We start from the raw sequence: 19,328 nt of genomic DNA on the forward strand, positions 1-19,328 counted from the left end.
CCCAACTAACTGCATGTCTTTGGACTGTGGGAGAGAACCCACGCAAACACGGGGCGAACATGCAAACTCCACACAGAAAGGACCCGGTGAAGTGGTGGAATCAAACTCAGGACCTGCTAACCACTGTGCTACCATGCTGCCGTAAATAAAAGGTCTGAAGTACATTTGCTGCATTCATGTATGAAACAGTTTGTAGGAATGAAAAGAAACTGATATGTTACAAATCCAAAATATAAGAAATATCTCAACAGACCTGGGGTTAAAAAGCATGTTATACACACAGGTTCATGCTCAATGATTTTTTTAAAAATGGATATGAAATAAAAATAAAAATAGTAATTCAGAGACTTATACACCTAAATTTGAATAACAGGTCAATTTAGAATTCAACAATATTTTTGTTTGAGCAACAGCATAATCCAGATTATGAATATAAATTAACCCTTAGAACCATAGAACCAAGTCCGCCAGAGCTTATCTTTATATTTTTACATGCTGTAGTGACATTTTTGGGAGCATTTCAAGTTGCTATACATCAATACAACCATTATAACCCAAATGTTAATAATATATAAGCATTAAGTGCATAGTAACTACATAAATTACAAAAACCTGCAATAAACTACGAGATGGCGCTGGAGTGACGGCAGCCTTTACAACTCTGCAACACTGTACTTGTTTCTTAACTTTCAACTATTTTAGACTAGTCTTTCAAACTTTTTTTCACCTTCCTTTAGTTACTTTATTTTCTGCCTCTTAGATATAGAATGGATAACGCACTTTTTAAAACTTCTGGAACCAGCTCCTTCATCTATTCGAGAGCGGAGCTGTTGGCACTAAACACAAAGACGCAGACCGGCATGAGACACAACACCCGGACGAGCTAAAGAGGAGCTACAGAGGCTGCAAGGCTGGAGCGAGGAAAGCGGATCACCAGAGGCGATTCAAACCATCAATCCCAACAGTGATAATAGACAACGTGAACTCGTTACAGAATAAGATCATGATGAACTTTCTGCTCTGAACAACCACTGACTCTACTGTGAGTGCAGTTTGTTTATCTCCACGGAGACGTGGCTAACCGGGCTAACACCGCAGACCTATGTGGATTCACATCCATGAGAGCAGATAGGGACACACAAGCCAGCGGAAAAAGCAGAGGTGGGAGACTCATTGTCTACGTTAACAACAGATATTGTAACCCTGGACACGTCTCCGTTAAAGTATCGGTATGCTGTCCGGACCTGGAGCTGCTAACAGTTAGCTTGCGGCCATATTATTATATTATCTACCTAAATCCCTGTGAGGGCCGACGCAACAGCTGCCTGTGAGAAAATACACACAGTTACAGCAAGACTGTAGACACAACACCCTGAGGCTTTCATTATTATATCTAGAGACTTTAATCATGTCACACTAGATTCTACTCTGGCTGCTTTTCACCAGTTTGTGAATTGTCCCACAGGGAGCAACAAGACAATTGACCTACTGTATGCTAATATGAGAGATGCATACAGAGGCACCCCCTCCCCCCACTAGGGAGTCAGACCAAAACCTGGTCTACTTACAGCCACAATACACACCCCTCGTTCAAAGGCAGTCTGTCACAACACGTTTCATAAGGAGATGGACCCCGGAAAAGGAGGAAGCTCTGAGAGACTGCTATGACACCACAGACTGGGATGTGCTTCTGAGCCCACATGGTGAGGACACAGAGGGGGCGACACACTGTCTGACAGACTATCTCAGCTTTTGTGTGGATGCGGTCGCCCCTGCTAAGATAGTATGGTGTTATCCTAATAACAAACCGTGGGTAACACAGGAAGTCAAAGCTGTCCTCAACATGAAGAAGAAGGCCTTCATGGAGCAAAGTGAAGGAGGAGATGAAAGCAGCACAGCAGGAGGTGAAACGCTGCCTGAGGGAGCAAAGGACACCTACAGGAGGAAGGTGGAGCAGAAGTTGGAGAGGAACAATATGAGGGAGGTCTGGAATGGTGTGAAAACCATCACAGGCCACAACACCAAGAAAAGCACAGTGGGGGGGGACTGTGGAGAAGGCAAACGAACTCAACAACTTCTTCAACAGGTTTGACTGGCACACAACCCTCCCACCCTCACCCTTTCCTTTACTACAGAGCCCTCTACCTACTTTCCTACCTCCCTCACTTCCCCCCACCCTGACACTATGACATCCCCCTCCCTCTCCTCCTCCTCCTACAACCCCTCTCTAAACAGCACAACAGCCTCCCTCCTCCCCTTCCAATCCACTCCTAGTGTCACAGTTGACCAGGTCAGGAGACAACTGAGGAAGCTTTGCCCCAGGAAGGCAGCAGGCCCAGACAAGTTGTGTCCAAGGATGCTAAAGGCGTGTGCTGCTGAACTTGGGGAGCCGCTACAACGAGTCTTCAACCTCAGCCTGTGACTGGGGAGAGTGCCCGCCCTCTGGAAGACATCCTGCATCGTCCCGGTCCCGAAAAAGAACTGGCCCAATGAGCTGAATGACTTCTGACCGGTTGCACTGACGTCACATCTTATGAAGACTCAAGAGCAGCTCTTCCACAACCTCCTCCGACCACAGGTACAACATGCCCAGGACCCACTACAGTTCGCCTACAAGGCGGATGTCGGAGTCGAGGATGCCATCCTGTGCCTCCTACACAGAGCCCACTCACACCTGGACAAGGGAAAAGGCACGGTCAGGATCCTGTTTCTTGACTTTTCCAATGCCTTTAATACAATCCAGACCTGTCTGCTTCAGGAAAAACTAAACAGGATGCAGGTGGACCCCTGCCTGGTGGCTTGGACCTCCGACACAGACCACAGTACGTAAGGCTGAAGGACATCACGTCTGACGTACTGTGGTCAGCAGCAAAGGAGCACCACAGGGAACTGTGCTCTCCCCTCTTCTCTTCACCCTGTACACCTCTGACTTCTGTTAGTACTTCTGTCACTAGTGTGCGAATGGGTGAATGACTGAATGTAGTGTAAAACGCTTTGGGGTCCTTAGGGACCAAGTAAAGCGCTATAACAAATACAGGGCATTGGCCATTTACCATTCTGCTATAACTCTGAATTATGCCACATTCAGAAGTTTGCAGATGACACGGCCATCATGGGGTGTATCTGGGATGACCAGGAAGAGGAGTACAGGAGTCTGGCGAGGAACTTTGTCACATGGAGTCACACAAACCACCTGCAACTCAACACCTCAAAGACCAAGGAACTGGTTGTGGACTTTGGGAGGTCCAGATCAGGTCCACTGCCAGTTCAGATAGAGGGAGAGGAGGTGGAGGTGGTCAACACATACAAGTACCTCGGGCTGTGGGTGAAAAACAAACTGGACTGGTCATGCAACATGCAGCACCTGCACAAAAAAGGCCAAAGCCGACTGTACTTCCCCAGGAGGCTGAGGTCTTTTAACATCTGCAGGAAGCTCCTGAGGATTTTTTACCAGTCAGTTGTTGTAGAAGCACTTTTCTATGCTGTGGTGTGCTGGGGGAGCAGCACAGCAAAGAAGGACTCAACAACGCTGGAGAAACTGATCAGGAAGGCTGGCTCTGTGGTCAGCATGAAGCTGGACACTCAGGTGACAGTGGCAGAGAAAAGGACATTAAAGAAACTGCTGGACATTATTGACAATGCTGGGCATTCTTTGGACACGCTCGTAAACAATCAGAGGAGCCTATTCAGCGACAGGTTGCTTTTCCCAAAGTCAAAAACCAACAGACTTAAAAACTCCTTTGTTCCACACGCCATCAGACTGTTTAACTCCTCACTAGAGGGGAGAGGGAGGGGAAACAGTGGGACAAAACAGGGCGGGAACAATTGAGCTGTAGTGCTTTTTTTATACTGTGCAATATTTGCAATATTTTTTTTCTTTTATTCGACTGTGCAATAATCACTGTGCAATATATATGTGTATATATAGTATATTTATGCTTATATCCTTACTCTCATTCCCCTTATTGTATCTGTAACATGCAACTTCTGTCAGTGCTGTTCTACTGGAAACTGAATTTCCCAGAGGAACCCACCCGAGGGATTAATAAAGTTTCATCTAATCTAATATATTCTAATATAAAAAAAAATTTGAAAATCGTCTTTGTTTAGTTTTTTACATATATTTTCTAGTTAGAGAAATTTAAGAGGTTTATCCCTCAAAACTGTAAATACAAAAAAGTTGCACAAAATAGTTTCCCACTAAAGGAAATTTATTTTGAGTGTCTTCATAGTTTTATTTTTGAAATACACCAATTTTTATATACTGCAGGAAAACCCAAAATAAATATTATAATGCGGTAATGGCAGATATGCGATAGTTCGCGCTGACGTCTATTCCAACGTAGGAAATGTTATGAAAAGCTGATCTTGTGTTTCTGGAATCTTATATTTTTGTTGCTGCAAGTGCTTTTTATGCATTTTTTGCAAAGCTATATGTGGAAGGAAACCGTGACCTAGGGCAAGCTGATGGCATAAGATGTAAGTACAACTCTTCCGGTTTCATATGCAAAATTTTTTTATTGCGCTAGTGTTGAGAAAAACATCTTATTTTAAATCTCACTGTGTATCATTTACATGCACTGTTATTATTTCATCATTACTTCATTAGTCTGCATCACTTAGTATCAGTTGATCATCACCATTAGCATGTATCAGTTATCATTTAGTAAATCTGCTTAAAACTTGTATTCCAGAGCACGCAGAATAAGACACATTCCTCTGTAATATTCTACTATGCAAAAAGCACCAGCAGAAGCTGTAGGTCCAGACGGCCCAAAGCAGAGTCAGATAAGGACACTGACCGTTTGTTGGCCTGAAACTGACACTCTCACAAAACTACACACTGCACACAATCTAGTAGATTCTCAGATACTGATGAGTGAAAACATCTGGTTGTAATTCTGGGAAAAGGTTGTTGTTCTGGAGATAGAGGAGATGGGGGAATTCTTCTGACGTCATAAAAGGCTATAAAGCTTTCTGTAATGGGCAGTGGGATGAAGACCGGCCTCCCACACTTTGTCTGCGCTCCCTGCGGAGGGAGATGGAGTCTGATGTTTTGCAGTGCCTATCTTCCCCACATAAATGTGTTTTTAATAAAATATTTTGTGATTGACCCACTATGGACTTACAGTCGTATGTCTCTTCCTCAAAATTCGAACCGCGACATTTTGGTGCCGAAAACCCGGTTTGAGGAGGGACAAATGGAGTTTGGCTGAGGTGTAGTGGTGTCAAACAGACGGACAGTCAGGAGGTCGACTGAGTGATGGGCCCCGAAAGAGGAGGTAGGCACCGCCTGTTGATTGATGTCCAAAGGTGCTGAATTGGAAATTAAGCTAAATCAAATGTTCACTCAGTAGAGCTTCTGATCTGTGTCGGTGGTCACTTTGGGGTAATTAGTGATAGAAGTTTGATAAAATTCTAAAAGTTATTGCTGTTTATTTTAGGGGGATTTTCTGTGTTTTGTGTGCTTTATGTGTTTTGTGGAGTTAGATGCCAAGCAGTCTTTAAGGTTAGGTGAATTCGGACTCATTGGGGGGTAGAAACGTGGTTTCGGGCGTCAGGTAATTAAAAACTGAGGGGCTGACTGAAAGTCCCCAGGGACGCTTTTAAACATAAACTAAAGTTCCGGAGCGTGGCTCCGAAGAGCGCAGGGCCTAGCGTGTGGCAGCGACGGGTAATCAGTGGACGCACTGTTACTTCTGGCGGCGTTCCAGGTAGCTCGGATGGTCTCCGCGGAATTCAGGCACCCGGAAAGACTAAGTGGTCAAGCATCACTTTTTACTGCGCTGTTTGGGTGGAGGGTGAGACCCGACCGTGACTATTCAACGTGGCTGGCTTGTGAGCTTTAAGTAAAGCAAAAGGCGTGGGTTTGACACTAGCGCCAGATGTGGAGCTCCTCTCTCAGCTGCGGGAAGCGGTTATAAATTAAGTAGGGCTTAGAAATCTGACCGCTCTCGGCGACGGCGTTCCCGAAGCGGATGTATTGATGAGCAAGGCGCGGCCTGGGCTATAGATGCTTTTAAATTAGTCAAAAACTTAGGAGTACCGGTACAGAGGTTCTGTTGAAGTGATAAGGAACCGTTGAATAACTAGTTTTGGCATCTGGTGTCTTTTGTTTGTCATGAGATACAGGCCTGAGTATATAAATAAAGTGTGAATCGGCTGTATAAAGTGTTTACATTGATTATAACTGAGTGTGTTTGTGAAAATGGTTTGATTCAGAAGCTGAGTGTGTGTGGTTTTATATTTTTTTTTAAAAAAAAGAGAAGCCGCGGCCATGCGCTCTGTGTTGAGAAAGAAAAGGTGGGGGCTGTGAGAGTGTGTGTGTGACAGGAAGTTTGCATGCCCATATAAGGAAAAGAGATGAGGTAAACTCTGGGCAGATAGAGCGAAGAGGGAGAAAAAAGGAAAAGTGTCACTCTCTGTCTCGAGCAGCTGCAAGAAGGGGGGCTTCTAACCCCGCGGTGTGTGTATGAGCACAGAGAAAGAGAGAGGGGGGGGCAGCGCGTGGGTCCGTTTAATATTAAAGGAAAAAGTGCAAAGCTGTTTTTTCTCTGTTTCTTTAAGGTTGAATGGGCATGAAGCGAATGGAGGTTTTAAGAAAAGAAATGAAAATGATATTAATACTATGTTTTAGTGTGTTGATACAGGTTACAGATGAATAAAGGTGGACTTCTCTCAACCTGGAATTTTGAGTACGGCGCCAAAACCAGTAGAGTAGTATAATTGGGAGAAAACAGGCCAGATTTTGGTTCAAAATTTTACAGCTTGACCTCGCACTTGTGCCCATTCTGAGAAGACGCTCAAAGGACAGTTAATCTCCTGATGAAGACCAATAAAACATCGTGAACTTGAGAAGAATTTACAAGCAGCTAAAAGACAGTGCAACTGAACCGTTAACACTGAAACCAAACTGACATGCACTGTGAATTACAGGCTGGACAGTTGAACGGTGGGAAAGCACTGGACACTGATTGTCAGATTTGCCATGCTTGGAGTAATCTTGAAAGAGACGACTGGAAGCATCAACAGAGAAGAAGAAACCACGTGATGAAAAATGCACGGTGGACTGCAGGCTGGTAAGAACAGTGTGACATGACAGTTTAAAGGCACTGAATGTGATATTTTGCCAGGCTGGGACTTAATCCAGAAGGAAAATACTGAAGAGAAACAGAGAAGAAACGGACTGTGTTTGCTGGAGAATTCAAGACACAAAAGGACACTGAGAGAAGAGGACAGGGACCAGTGAGAGGTGAAGCCGGACGAGTTTGACTGCAAGAATACAGGGTATAATTGGATTGAAACGAAAGCCTGAACTCATGATGGTGTTTAGAGATGGCCACCAGAAAACTAAAGAGGTAAACAAAAAGAAGGTAAAATGAAGAAAGAAAATAACTGACAATTACATGAATGGAAAACACACATACACAAAGTGTTACATGTGAAATTATTTCTGGAAAGAATCAGAAGTGAGATAGTTTTGAATTACGAAATCAGTAAAACGATGCATGAATTAAACCTGACTATAACATATAGAGGCAATGAAGAAAGCAGCTTACACTCACTGATCATTAACAAAAATAAATAGGAAAAGCAATGAAGACCTGCTTACACTTATACACATGACATAAGCTGGTGTTTCTGACCAGAGAGAGGGAAACTGGTAGTTTAAGTATCCATGATAATAATAAAATGTCTCAGTTGTGTTTCTTTAGGGGCGAAACAGACCTGGATCAATTCTCCACGTGCAGCGGTCGGAAGAAACCTATAGGTTAACTTGACTGGACATGATAAGGCAAGTTTCTGGTTGAATTGTTCACAGCGCCATGTCCCCATAACCTGACAAGTGGGCCCTAACTTCTGGCTGAGGACCAGGAATGCTGTTAATAAGGTGGGAACTTAAAGTTTGGGTTAGCAAATTTGGGAAAGAAAACTGACGGCTTAAGTGGAGAACTGTGCAGGAGTCTGAAACACTGCAAAAGCAACATATGCAAATTCACATACACAAGCAGAAAATGCATTGACCTTACAAGGACAAGCTCATAAAGATTAATGCATAGACATTGATTAAACCGGGCTAAGAACACAAACATACGCAATGAAGAACTGTTTGTTTGTTTGCTGTTTGTATGAGTGATAGAATTGTGTGGATGTTTAATAGAATACATTTGAGTATGTTGAATCTAAGTATGTTAGAGTGCATAAAAGGGGGTGATTGTTGTGTGTGCAAATTGTGGGGTTTTAACAAGACTTTAGGTGTATTGAGGAGGTGTAATTATGTGAGTTGACCTGGGAGTGTCAGGATTGCGGTGGCAATATTTGTGTCTTTAAGGTTTGGAGGTTGTAGTGGTGATGGGTTGATTCTGTCAGCTAGGGTGGAATGGTTTTTGTTTTTTGTTTTTAATAGAGGGAGTTTTAGGACACATGGACATGTCTGAGAGGGGCCCATTATTTTTGTAACAGTGCACTTAGAGAAAACCTGTCAGGTGATTTTGTTTTGTGTTTTCATGAGCTAATAATCAGCTCTCTTTTTCTCATTTTTGTTTTAAGCAGGCCTGCAACAGTGAATAACAGCGCTGACAAATTCTCGGGAAGAGCAAATATAAGGTGGGCTTTCCAGATTACAACTGGCCAAGGAGAAAGCTACCTGTAGGGATCTGATCAGGTCGTAAGTCCCTGTCTAAAAGGATTGTAGTAATTCAATCCAGTCCAAAACATAATGTGGAGAATCTGATCACTCGTGCGAGAGGCTCCACTATTCGCAAAATATGGTGTGACTGTATGTGAGTGAAGGTGTGACTGGATGAAAGGGGATGACTAAATGTGGACAAGCAATTTGCTGTTACCAGAGAAAATTTCTGTTTTGTTGAATGGGGTTATATTAGGGGATTATAGTGCATTGTTGGGAGAATGCCAAAATAAAGGAAATGTGTCAACATAAAGGGGGAATTTAGGGTTTAATAATTTAATTGTTTAATAATTTAGGATCAGTGTATGACTTTGGGTTTTTGGTCATTTGGATATGGTAAAACAGAAACTGTTATTTTTATGTTAAGGTTAAAGGAGTAAAGTGAACTGAATCCTGTTTATTAGATGCAATGCCAGTGGTTTTAAAGCTGTATACAAATCTTAGAGGGAAATTGTGGGACACGTTGACAAAAAGATATGTTTTGGGGAAAATTAGTGAGGGTTGAAGAAGGAGAACAGGTTTGATTTCTTTTTTGATTTCTAGAAGTAGTGGTTATGATGTAGGCTTACACATACAGATATTACATAGATTTATTTTTAGGATAAAGGGGAGAGCTTATACGTAGAAATGATTTTTATACATATTGCATTTTATGCTTTTAAAGGAGTTGTGGCTCAATTCGTCTCTTGAGGGTCACGAGCCTTTGGCTAGCGCTATGATTGGCCAATCTATTGTGAGGAGGATATGAGTCATTGAAGGATTGCACACGCTTACAGACACAGAGTCCAGAAACACACATGAGAGTATTGATTCCAGGCAAAAGGCTGCAAATTCATTTAGCTTTTAACTGAACTTAAAGACGGACCAAAGAGGAAGGAAAGCATATATTTTGGTTAAGTCTGGTAAACTAGAATTAGAAGGTATTTTTACATTAAAAGGAGCCAAATGAAATAAAAAGAGTTATATCAAAAACAGGTTATAACATAGGAAATGTGAGGTTAAAGTGAAGTTAGTGTTAACACACAGGAGTTGTTTCTTGGCAGCATTTAGCTATGAGGAAATTTAAGCAGGAGTAATTGCTTATAGACTTAAACTCAATTGATTAAAGTGGAAATGGGGTTTTGTTTCCTTTGCAGAAGATCTCGGGACCACAAGAGAGGGTCAGAGCGAGGACACAATGTATTGCGACCTCTGGTGTCCCAGAGGGCGAGAGAGGGAGTATGGAGCAGGGAAATTATTTTACTGCTATTGCTAAATAATAATCATCATCACCATTGCATTAATAATATAATTTACAGCACAAATATTGCGTTCGGAGGTTTAAACAGTGTGTGTCTTTCAGAAAGACTAAGTTGCATTCTTTTACTAAGCTCTTAGTAGGGGTTCTTGATTAAAACATTTATTCAGGAGGATGAGCCTCTGGTCTGGTAAAAGGTCAGAAGGGCAACGGGTGAATTGAGAGAGCATTTGAGGACGACACACACACATGCAATGGAGTAATGAAAGTCATTAGGATTAGTTCATTAGGATCAAACACAATTTTAAGTAGGTAATACTGTTACCATCATCCTGTCTGGTTTATTGAGTGGGTTGAGAACTGATATATAGACGACTGAATTAGTATTGTTTTGAAGCTGGCAGAGTTTTGTTTTGTTTATTTTGGGTGTCTGAAGTATGGGGAAGGTTTTACCAGGGCACCAAGTTTGAGAGTTGGTATTTTTCACCTTCTTTTATTTAATTTTGTTTTACAGCTTTACTTTTGATTTTTGATTTATATTTTGAACAGTGCACTGATTTTTGTTGGTGAATCTTTTTTTAAGCAGATCTGCACATCGGAAATTACAAGCATTACACGTCGGCGAGAAAATTGTTGTAAGTGAGTTTCTCCGCATTGAAATGGGCTCTGGAGGAAACCACTTATGGGGACAATTAGAAATGAGAGTCCCTGCCCAAAAAAGGATTCAGCAAGGTAATCCGATCTCAAGTTCTTGTTTTTCTTTTTGAAATGACGTCATTTTGCTGGGGGCGGAAATCTAAATGCGGCGATGGTTTCCACTATCAGCAAAGAAAGAGAGAATGGATGAATGATTGAGTGATCATGAATTTATGGGTGTTTCTTTCTACAGGAGCAGAAAGAGGACAGCGACATCTGAGGTTGCATGACGATTTAACTTTAAATGCTACTTTCTGTGTTTGTGAAAGTGTGTACACACCTGCGCAGCGTTAACACTCTCTTTTAATTTGACAAGTGGTTGATGTTTGCTAATAATGTTTTCCTATTACAGGATTTCTGGGCTTATGTGTGAAGAAACGGTGTTTATAGGTTATGATTCGGGGAGGCGATTAAACTGTGGGAGACACATCCTGTCTTGAAAACTGTGATTCTTTTTACAGGAAATCTTTTTATAGCACCTCTGGAATGTGGATGGCTGACCGCGGTCAATGTGCTGCTAATGTTTGCTTTGCATTGTTAAGAAGGCGTGAGGAGGGTGCAGTAGAAAACAGACAAGTGACATGAAAACAAAGAATAATAATAAAACAAGTAATAATAACAAATAACAAATTTGGGGACAGTTTAACGTAGAGCTCACTAACTGGCCATTAGGGGGCTCTTAGTGATAAACAAGTGGAGTAACATTGCCCAAGTGTGAATAAAACAAATTGCGGCAATAATAGTGATTTAATGATCGGGGAAATCCTGAACATGATACTTGTCTGTTGTGCTGAATCTTTTATTACTCTTATGATTTACAGGGGGTTGTAAATAAGCTGTTTGATTTAACAGATTTGCTTTTTAGGTGAATTGGGAGTTAAAGGAGCTTAACATGTAACTGCTGACTAATGTTTTTACACAAGCTTACAGGTTGGCAGGAGATTGTTTTAGAGAGAATGTGTAACGTTCTTGTACAGGTCTCAGTAGGGAGTCCACATGTGTGAGGTGACCAGGAAGGCCCAAGAGGAGGTGGCCCCGGAAGAGAGCTTGCTGGAGCTAAGCTCCACCCCAACCAACACAAGGGGGAACATAGAGGCAGAATAATCCTCTCCCCCTGTGCACCGGTTCTCCCTGGTAGTCTAACCTGGGGAAGACGAAGGAAGAAGAGGAGCGTCACACGCCAAGCATTAATTCATTCCAGGCTCCTAATAGGCTAGGGCTCTAGTCTGAAGTAATTGATAGTTTAAAGGAATCGTAATAGTTTTGTACATTACTCGCACACTTTTATACTCATAACTTGATACTCTTATCACGAAGTTTAAAGTAAAAGTAAAAAGAGCCTGGGAACAGTGATCATGAAACTGTGGGAAAATTGGAAAATAACGAGGGTGTTGGGATTGATAAGTGTTATAACGTGTTTGTTGAAGTTGGACTCGCAAGCGAGCCCAAGAGGAGGAGTTGTTGAGAAAAACATCTTATTTTAAATCTCACTGTGTATCATTTACATGCACTGTTATTATTTCATCATTACTTCATTAGTCTGCATCACTTAGTATCAGTTGATCATCACCATTAGCATGTATCAGTTATCATTTAGTAAATCTGCTTAAAACTTGTATTCCAGAGCACGCAGAATAAGACACATTCCTCTGTAATATTCTACTATGCAAAAAGCACCAGCAGAAGCTGTAGGTCCAGACGGCCCAAAGCAGAGTCAGATAAGGACACTGACCGTTTGTTGGCCTGAAACTGACACTCTCACAAAACTACACACTGCACACAATCTAGTAGATTCTCAGATACTGATGAGTGAAAACATCTGGTTGTAATTCTGGGAAAAGGTTGTTGTTCTGGAGATAGAGGAGATGGGGGAATTCTTCTGACGTCATAAAAGGCTATAAAGCTTTCTGTAATGGGCAGTGGGATGAAGACCGGCCTCCCACACTTTGTCTGCGCTCCCTGCGGAGGGAGATGGAGTCTGATGTTTTGCAGTGCCTATCTTCCCCACATATATGTGTTTTTAATAAAATATTTTGTGATTGACCCACTATGGACTTACAGTCGTATGTCTCTTCCTCAAAATTCGAACCGCGACACTAGCATACATGGTTGCAGTTCTACAGGGATTTAAATATAGTTACCGGTCTTAAAGGGTTAAGGAAAAAAGCTTTAATCCTCACCTGAGAATTTCCAGGGTACAGTTTGGAGTCTTCAATCCAGCAGACAATAGCTTTACTCCTGAGTCTTGCAGGTCATTGTTACTCAGGTCCAGTTCTCCCAGACTAAAACACTTAGAGTTAAGAACTGAGCCCAGAGCTTCACAGCTTCTCTCTGAGAGGTTACGGCCAGAAAGTCTGAAAATCAATTATATTTCTGATCAAGTAAATGACTTATTTTCAACTTACCAAAATAAAAACAAATAATTCCATATCTCCTTCAAGAATAAGAATACAACTTATAATTCAAGCATGGAAAAAAAAATTGCTTTGAAACAACAGCTACACCTCTGTATCTGTTAAACAAGGGGGGAGCTAGTACTGTTAGTGATTAAAGACACAGTGTCAAACCACTGACACAGGCATTCAAACTTTCCAAATTAGAATATTGTTGATTGTTGTTGCTAGATACAGTTAACAATAATCCTTAATTATCACATACTAAACCCTGATGCGGCCACCATCATCATCTGTCGGAAACAAGCTGTTTTAGCTCCTTCCAGGGATTTTTCTTATTTTCTTTTTATTTATATTAGTTTTTGAAGAGTTAAAGAAAAGCTCTGGATCCACTTTGATGAGGGTTACATCCGCAAATGTTTTAGAAATGCTAAGACTAAAACTTTACTGCAGAGATGCAGATTTAGTAGAGGACTTGCATTACCTAATTTTCTAGCTTACTACTGGGCCGCTCACATCCATAAACTTTGCTACTGGCTAAAATCTTCTGGTTCCGCGTGGTTTAAATTGGAGCTTTATTTTTCTTTTCTATATAGAAGTATACTTCCTTAGGAAAATGAAGAAAGGTTAATTGTATTTTGGTAACTGCAAGTACTGTGTTGTTTTCTTTATTAAATGAAATATTTGCCAAAAAAGAAAAAAGAAATGCTAAGACTTCCTGCTGCTAAAAACTATACATTCTATAAATATTTCAACAATAATAACAAGTGTACATAGATGGATACATACAAAGCTTTGTTGGAGGCTTCGACCACTGGCAGCAGCCTCAGAAGAGCCTCCTCTGAAGTGGAGTATTTATTCAGGTCAAACACATCCAGATCTTTTTCTGATGACAGTAAGATGAAGACCAGAGCTGACCACTGAGCAGGAGACAGTTTATCTGTGGAGAGACTTCCTGATCTCAGGGACTGTTGGATCTCCTCCACTAGAGAACGATCATTCAGTTCATTCAGACAGTGGAACAGATTGATGCTTTTCTCTGCAGACAAATTCTCACTGAGCTTCTTCTTGATGTACAGGACTGTTTCCTGATTGGTCTGTGAGCTACTTCCTGTCTGTGTCAGCAGGCCTTGTAGGAGAGTCTGACTGGTCTGCAATGAAAGACCCAGGAGGAAGCGGAGGAACAAGTTCAGGTGTCCATTTGGACTCTGTAAGGCCTTGTTCACAGCAGTTTGGTAAAAGTCTGTCTCTGCAGATTCTCTTATTTCAGACTTCTGGGATGTTGTTTGTTGTTCTTCCAGCAGATTGAGTCCAGAGTTGATGAAGGTCAGATGGACATGAAGAGCAGCCAGAAACTCCTGAACACTCAGATGGATGAAGCAGAACACCTTGTCCTGGTACAGTCCTCTCTCCTCTTTAAAGATCAGTGTGAACACTCCTGAGTACACTGAGGCTGCTCTGATATTGATGCCACACTCTGTCAGGTCTGATTCATAGAAGATCAGGTTTCCTTCCTGCAGCTGATCAAAAGCCAGTTTTCCCAGAGACTCAATCATCTTCCTGCTCTCTGGACTCCAGTGTGGATCTGTCTCAGCTCCTCCATCATACTTGACCTTCTTCACTTTGGCCTGAACCACCAGGAAGTGGATGTACATCTCAGTCAGGGTCATGGGCAGCTGTCCTCCCTCTCTGGTTTCCAGCACATCCTCCAGAACTGTAGCAGTGATCCAGCAGAAGACTGGGATGTGACACATGATGTGGAGGCTTCGTGATGTCTTGATATGGGAGATGATCCTGATGATCTGCTTCTTCTCTGTAAATCTCTTCCTGAAGTACTCATCCTTCTGTGGGTCAGTGAACCCTCTGACCTCTGTCACTCTGCCAACACAGTCAGGAGGGATCTGATTGGCTGCTGCAGGTCGTGTGGTTATCCAGAGGCGAGCAGAGGGAAGCAGTTTCCCCCTGATGAGGTTTATCAGCAGCACATCCACTGAGGTGGACTTTCTAGGGTCAGTTAGGATTGTAGTTTTGTGGAAGTCCAGAGGAAGTCGACACTCATCCAGACCATCAAAGATGAACACAACCTGGAAGTCTTCAAAGCTGCAGATTCCTGCTTCTTTGGTTTCAGTAAAGAAGTGATGAACAAGTTCCACCAAGCTGAACTTTTCCTCTTTCAGCACATTCAGCTCTCTGAAAGTGAATGGAAATATGAACTGGATGTCCTGGTTGGCTTTGTCTTCAGCCCAGTCCAGGGTGTATTTCTGTGTTAGGACTGTTTTCCCAATGCCAGCCACTCCCTTTGTCAGCACTGTTCTGATTGGTTCATCTCTTCCAGGTGAGCCTTTAAAGATGTTTTCTTGTCTGATTATTGCTTCTAGACTGTCTGGTTTCCTGGATGCTGTTTCAATCTGTCTGACCTCATGTTCATCATTGACCTCTGCAGTCCCTCCCTCTGTGATGTGAAGCTCTGTGTAGATCTGATTCAGAAGGGTTGGGTTTCCTGCTTTAGCGATCCCCTCAAACACACACTGGAACTTCTTCTTCAGTGCAGATTTAAATTCATGCTGATGCCACTGCAAGTTCCTAGTGCAGGTTCCTTAGTGACCCGTTACACACACACACACACACACACACACACACACACACACACACACACACACACACACACCCCAAGGATTTTTAAGTGTACATATTTTGAATGTATTTTTGTCTATTTCTTGAGACATTGTTTTAGCAGTGTAAATATTTAGAGAATAATTCTCACTTTTCAGCAAATGCTCAGCGAACTTATTCTGCTTCATTCTCTTCATGAAGTCCACTGTAATCGTCACAAATGCTTCTCTGGTGCTGTTATTCTGTTCTTCATCCATACCCAGTAATACAATCTCATCCTCACATTGACTCCTAAAACCTTGTACGTCATCTGGACTCAGGTCTCTCTGGATCTTCTTCAGCTCATTCTTCACAAAAGTGATTATTTTGTCCTCCAGTATCTGGAACAGAATATTTTATGAATGACCCAAAAGCTTTTCTCACACAGAAGAGAAAATAAGTTTTTCTTGTGACATTACCAATAAGTTTGATGTGTCACATGGCCCTCCTCCTATTGAAAAAACAAAAGTTGTATCCAAGATGGCCGACTTCTAAATGGCCACCATATATATATATATATATATATATACACACACACACACTGTTCCTAAATCTAAATGTTGTCACTAAAAGTTATCACTCATATTGTTCATAAGAATAGTATGACTCACACACTCACAGAGAACTATTTTAGCTGCTCTATCTGCTGCTAAATCTGGAGGTTATGTAACATTTATCAGTTCTGGTGAGGTGAACAGTCAATCTCTGTTCTCTACTATAACAGTGTCTTTCAGCCACCTTGAATTTTCCACCACAGTGTTAATGCACTGTGCAGTGTAATACTTTTATGCCCTTTTTCAGTACTATAATTTTTACAATCCCTCAGCAGCTGGCTCTAGTACAGTACACAATGCAAATGTGCTCATAAATGAGTTGGTGCGCCATGTTTTAAGGCTCAAAAGCTTTATCCAGCGCTACTGTCTGGACTTGAAATATTGTTGGTGACGTAGAGTGCAGAGGGTTTTTGCAGCATTCTTACACAGACATGATAATGGTTAGGATAGTCTCTAGGTCAGGAAGTCTGAACAAGATGTCCTGAACTGGACTCAGCAGTAGGATAATATTAAATAATCAATGCTAGGCAGTGTTTTTTGTTTTACTTTTGGTTCCAGGAAAGGGGAGCAGATCGGACGTCGGATGTGAACAGAGAAGATAGTGCTGGGAGAAGATAGCCATAATAATCTTTTGTTATTGTCATAGTATATAAGCTGCACAGCCCGTTTCAGGGTTATCCTTTGTGTAAAGCAGACCGCTGGTTTACAATGTCCGTTGCTGTAAACTTGTCATTTCATCTGCTGAAGCAAATTAAATCTTTATAAAATACAGATACTTCTCCTGAATGTCTTCAGAAAAATATGAACACGACAAACTGGTAACCCAATGTGATTTTTCGGTTGGAAAGGAGAAAAGGAGGATTGGAGAGGCCTCTGACAGAGTTGCTGTCATACGCCAGAACTGGAGACAACTGATTCCGGTCATGCATTACAGAAGGCCTTCAAAAAAAAAAAAAAAAGGTAAGAAGAGCCCGTTATATCAAAATCTGCAAAATTGGGCATATAAATAAAAAGCTGAAATTACAAGTTGATTTTTACCATTAAAAATCAGTTTTGTAAAGGAATTGTACATGATTTTTAAGAACAAATAAAGTTAATAGGTCACAGGTCAGAATGAAACAGGTTAACGGGTTAAATTAGATAAATAAGCTGAATAACAGGATTATAACTGGTTGGGTTAAATAAGTACATGCATACAATTGAAGAGTTTGTACGGAAGCCAGAAAGTGGAAAAACAACCTCTTGAATAAACTTTTCCCAAGTTATATGCTAAATTAAACTTCGTTTTTATTTTTTGGTTTGATAAATGGTCAAATGATTTTAATTTAATTCTAGCTGAACTTTTTTTTTGCTTTGATAACCAATTTAATATTTATGAAACAGTAAACACTAAATTGACCTTTGCTTTTATCTGATATGGTTAAATGTTTCTGGAAGGTAAATAGTGAATTGAACCTTGTTTTTGTCCAACAAATAATCTGATGTTTCTGAAAAATTTAATATTAGATTGACTTGGCTTTGTTTGATAAACAGTTTGGTGTTGGAGTGCAACCATATTCCAGATGGTGAAACAAGCTAATGAAGAACATGAGCAAGCACACTCACAATAGAAGGATGAAGGGAGGAAATCAGGGGGTTCCAAGAGGAAGGAAATAGACAAAAAGTGTCAGCACATGATGACAACCATAGATATGTGCTACTCGATGCTAAGAGAAAACGGAAGACAAGTAAGAGTCCAAGATCCAGACTACAAGTTACAAGGTGAAAGACCAAAAATTACAAACATCATCACAATGAACTGGGCTGCCAACTACAACACCTGGAGCTTCTACAGTGCTTAAACTCCACCCTGAACTACCTGACTGTTTGAGTTTACCTAAATCTGACGGCACACCTGGGGACGGCGGTCATCCAGTGAACCTGAATTCACTGAGAAGGGGCGTCACATCTGAGGGAAAACCTGATGCAAAGGAAGAAAAACAACAGGATGGTGGTGAACAGAGTGTGGAGCAGAGAAGGTGTTCCCTTGTACAAGAGGGGGCCATGAAATTGAAGAAAAGGCTAACAAGAGATTGGTCTGACATGACTACCAGAGAGGATGCAGCCATAGGTAAGCAAGCTCAAAAGACACAGATGTCAGGTAAGAAAAGCACATGGATGCTGGGGCCCTGGTCAGAAGGAGATCCCCCCTCTTCATCCCATAATTCCTTCCAAAACCCCTTTCTTCCAACAGACAAGCTACGAGGAGATTCCACACCAATTCCTCCAATAAGAACTCAGGAGATTCCAATAGGAGAACAGTAGACTGGCAGAAAGGAGAGGATGAATGACTCATATTCTGAGAATCAGAAAGAAAACACCGAAAATGACCATGAGGAGGAGACTGCGGCTCTCAGTAAAAAACATGCCAAGAAAACTGAGGCACGTCATCAGGTCAAGGAAAAATCAAAACTGACAAAACAAATAAGAAAGACAAAGATTGCCTTGTTAAGTACAGTTTATATTGGGAAATATTGGGATGAATGGGAAAAAGAGGACACAACTGGATCAGAATTAGATCTGGGAACCAACATCAAGGAACCAGGAGGAAAAAAATGACACGGAGGATGAAATTGATTATTGAGAAATACCTGCGTCTATCAACACAGGCACCGGTGTCTGCCGGACCAGACTGGTCAGCCACTTGTTCACATGACAACAACAGGAGAACCAGTTTTTCTCGAAGATATAGAGCAGGGGTGTCAAAGTCAAATACACAGTGGGCCAAAATTCAAAACTAGAACAAGGTCGCGGGCTAACATTAATATTTATTGAAAAATATCTTCCTCCAGATTTAAGAATGAATCTCTTCTTATGGACTCAAACAAGTTTTGCTGAAAAACTGAATGTGGAACAAGCAAAGCTTAATACTAAAAAATGTATATATTAGCTGTATAATACCAGTAGGCCAGCTCTAATAGTAATTTGGTATGGCTTCGCGGGCCAAATGTAATTAGGCTGCGGGCCAAATTTGGCCTGCGGGCCAGAGTTTGACACCTATGATATAGAAGAACTAGTGAGAAAATTACCACCTTTATCTGCTGGAGCACCAGCATTGATTTTGACTT

At 41.5% G+C, this 19,328-nt stretch overlaps 2 protein-coding genes across 2 annotated transcripts in view; both read right to left on the minus strand.

Annotated features, from left to right (window-relative positions):
- LOC147333447 (E3 ubiquitin-protein ligase TRIM21-like) overlaps positions 1-19,328 on the minus strand; it is a 525,380-nt gene that overhangs the window by 361,885 nt on the left and 144,167 nt on the right. The window lies entirely within an intron of this gene.
- Positions 1-19,328, minus strand: part of LOC147333459 (protein NLRC3-like) — a 59,026-nt gene that overhangs the window by 13,033 nt on the left and 26,665 nt on the right. The window contains exons 5-7 of the mRNA XM_086267060.1: positions 15,780-16,008; positions 13,805-15,611; positions 12,803-12,976 (exon numbers count right to left, since the gene is read on the minus strand). Of these exons, the coding sequence (XP_086123186.1) occupies positions 12,803-12,976; positions 13,805-15,611; positions 15,780-16,008 (2,210 nt within the window). The remainder of the gene's footprint in view (positions 1-12,802; positions 12,977-13,804; positions 15,612-15,779; positions 16,009-19,328) is intronic.

The sequence above is a fragment of the Aulonocara sp. 'chitande type north' Nkhata Bay genome, linkage group LG3, assembly GCF_057382095.1.
Source record: "Aulonocara sp. 'chitande type north' Nkhata Bay isolate Kocher_YH1m ecotype deep benthic linkage group LG3, A_spYH_male_GT1.1, whole genome shotgun sequence".
NCBI lineage: Eukaryota > Metazoa > Chordata > Actinopteri > Cichliformes > Cichlidae > Aulonocara > Aulonocara sp. 'chitande type north' Nkhata Bay.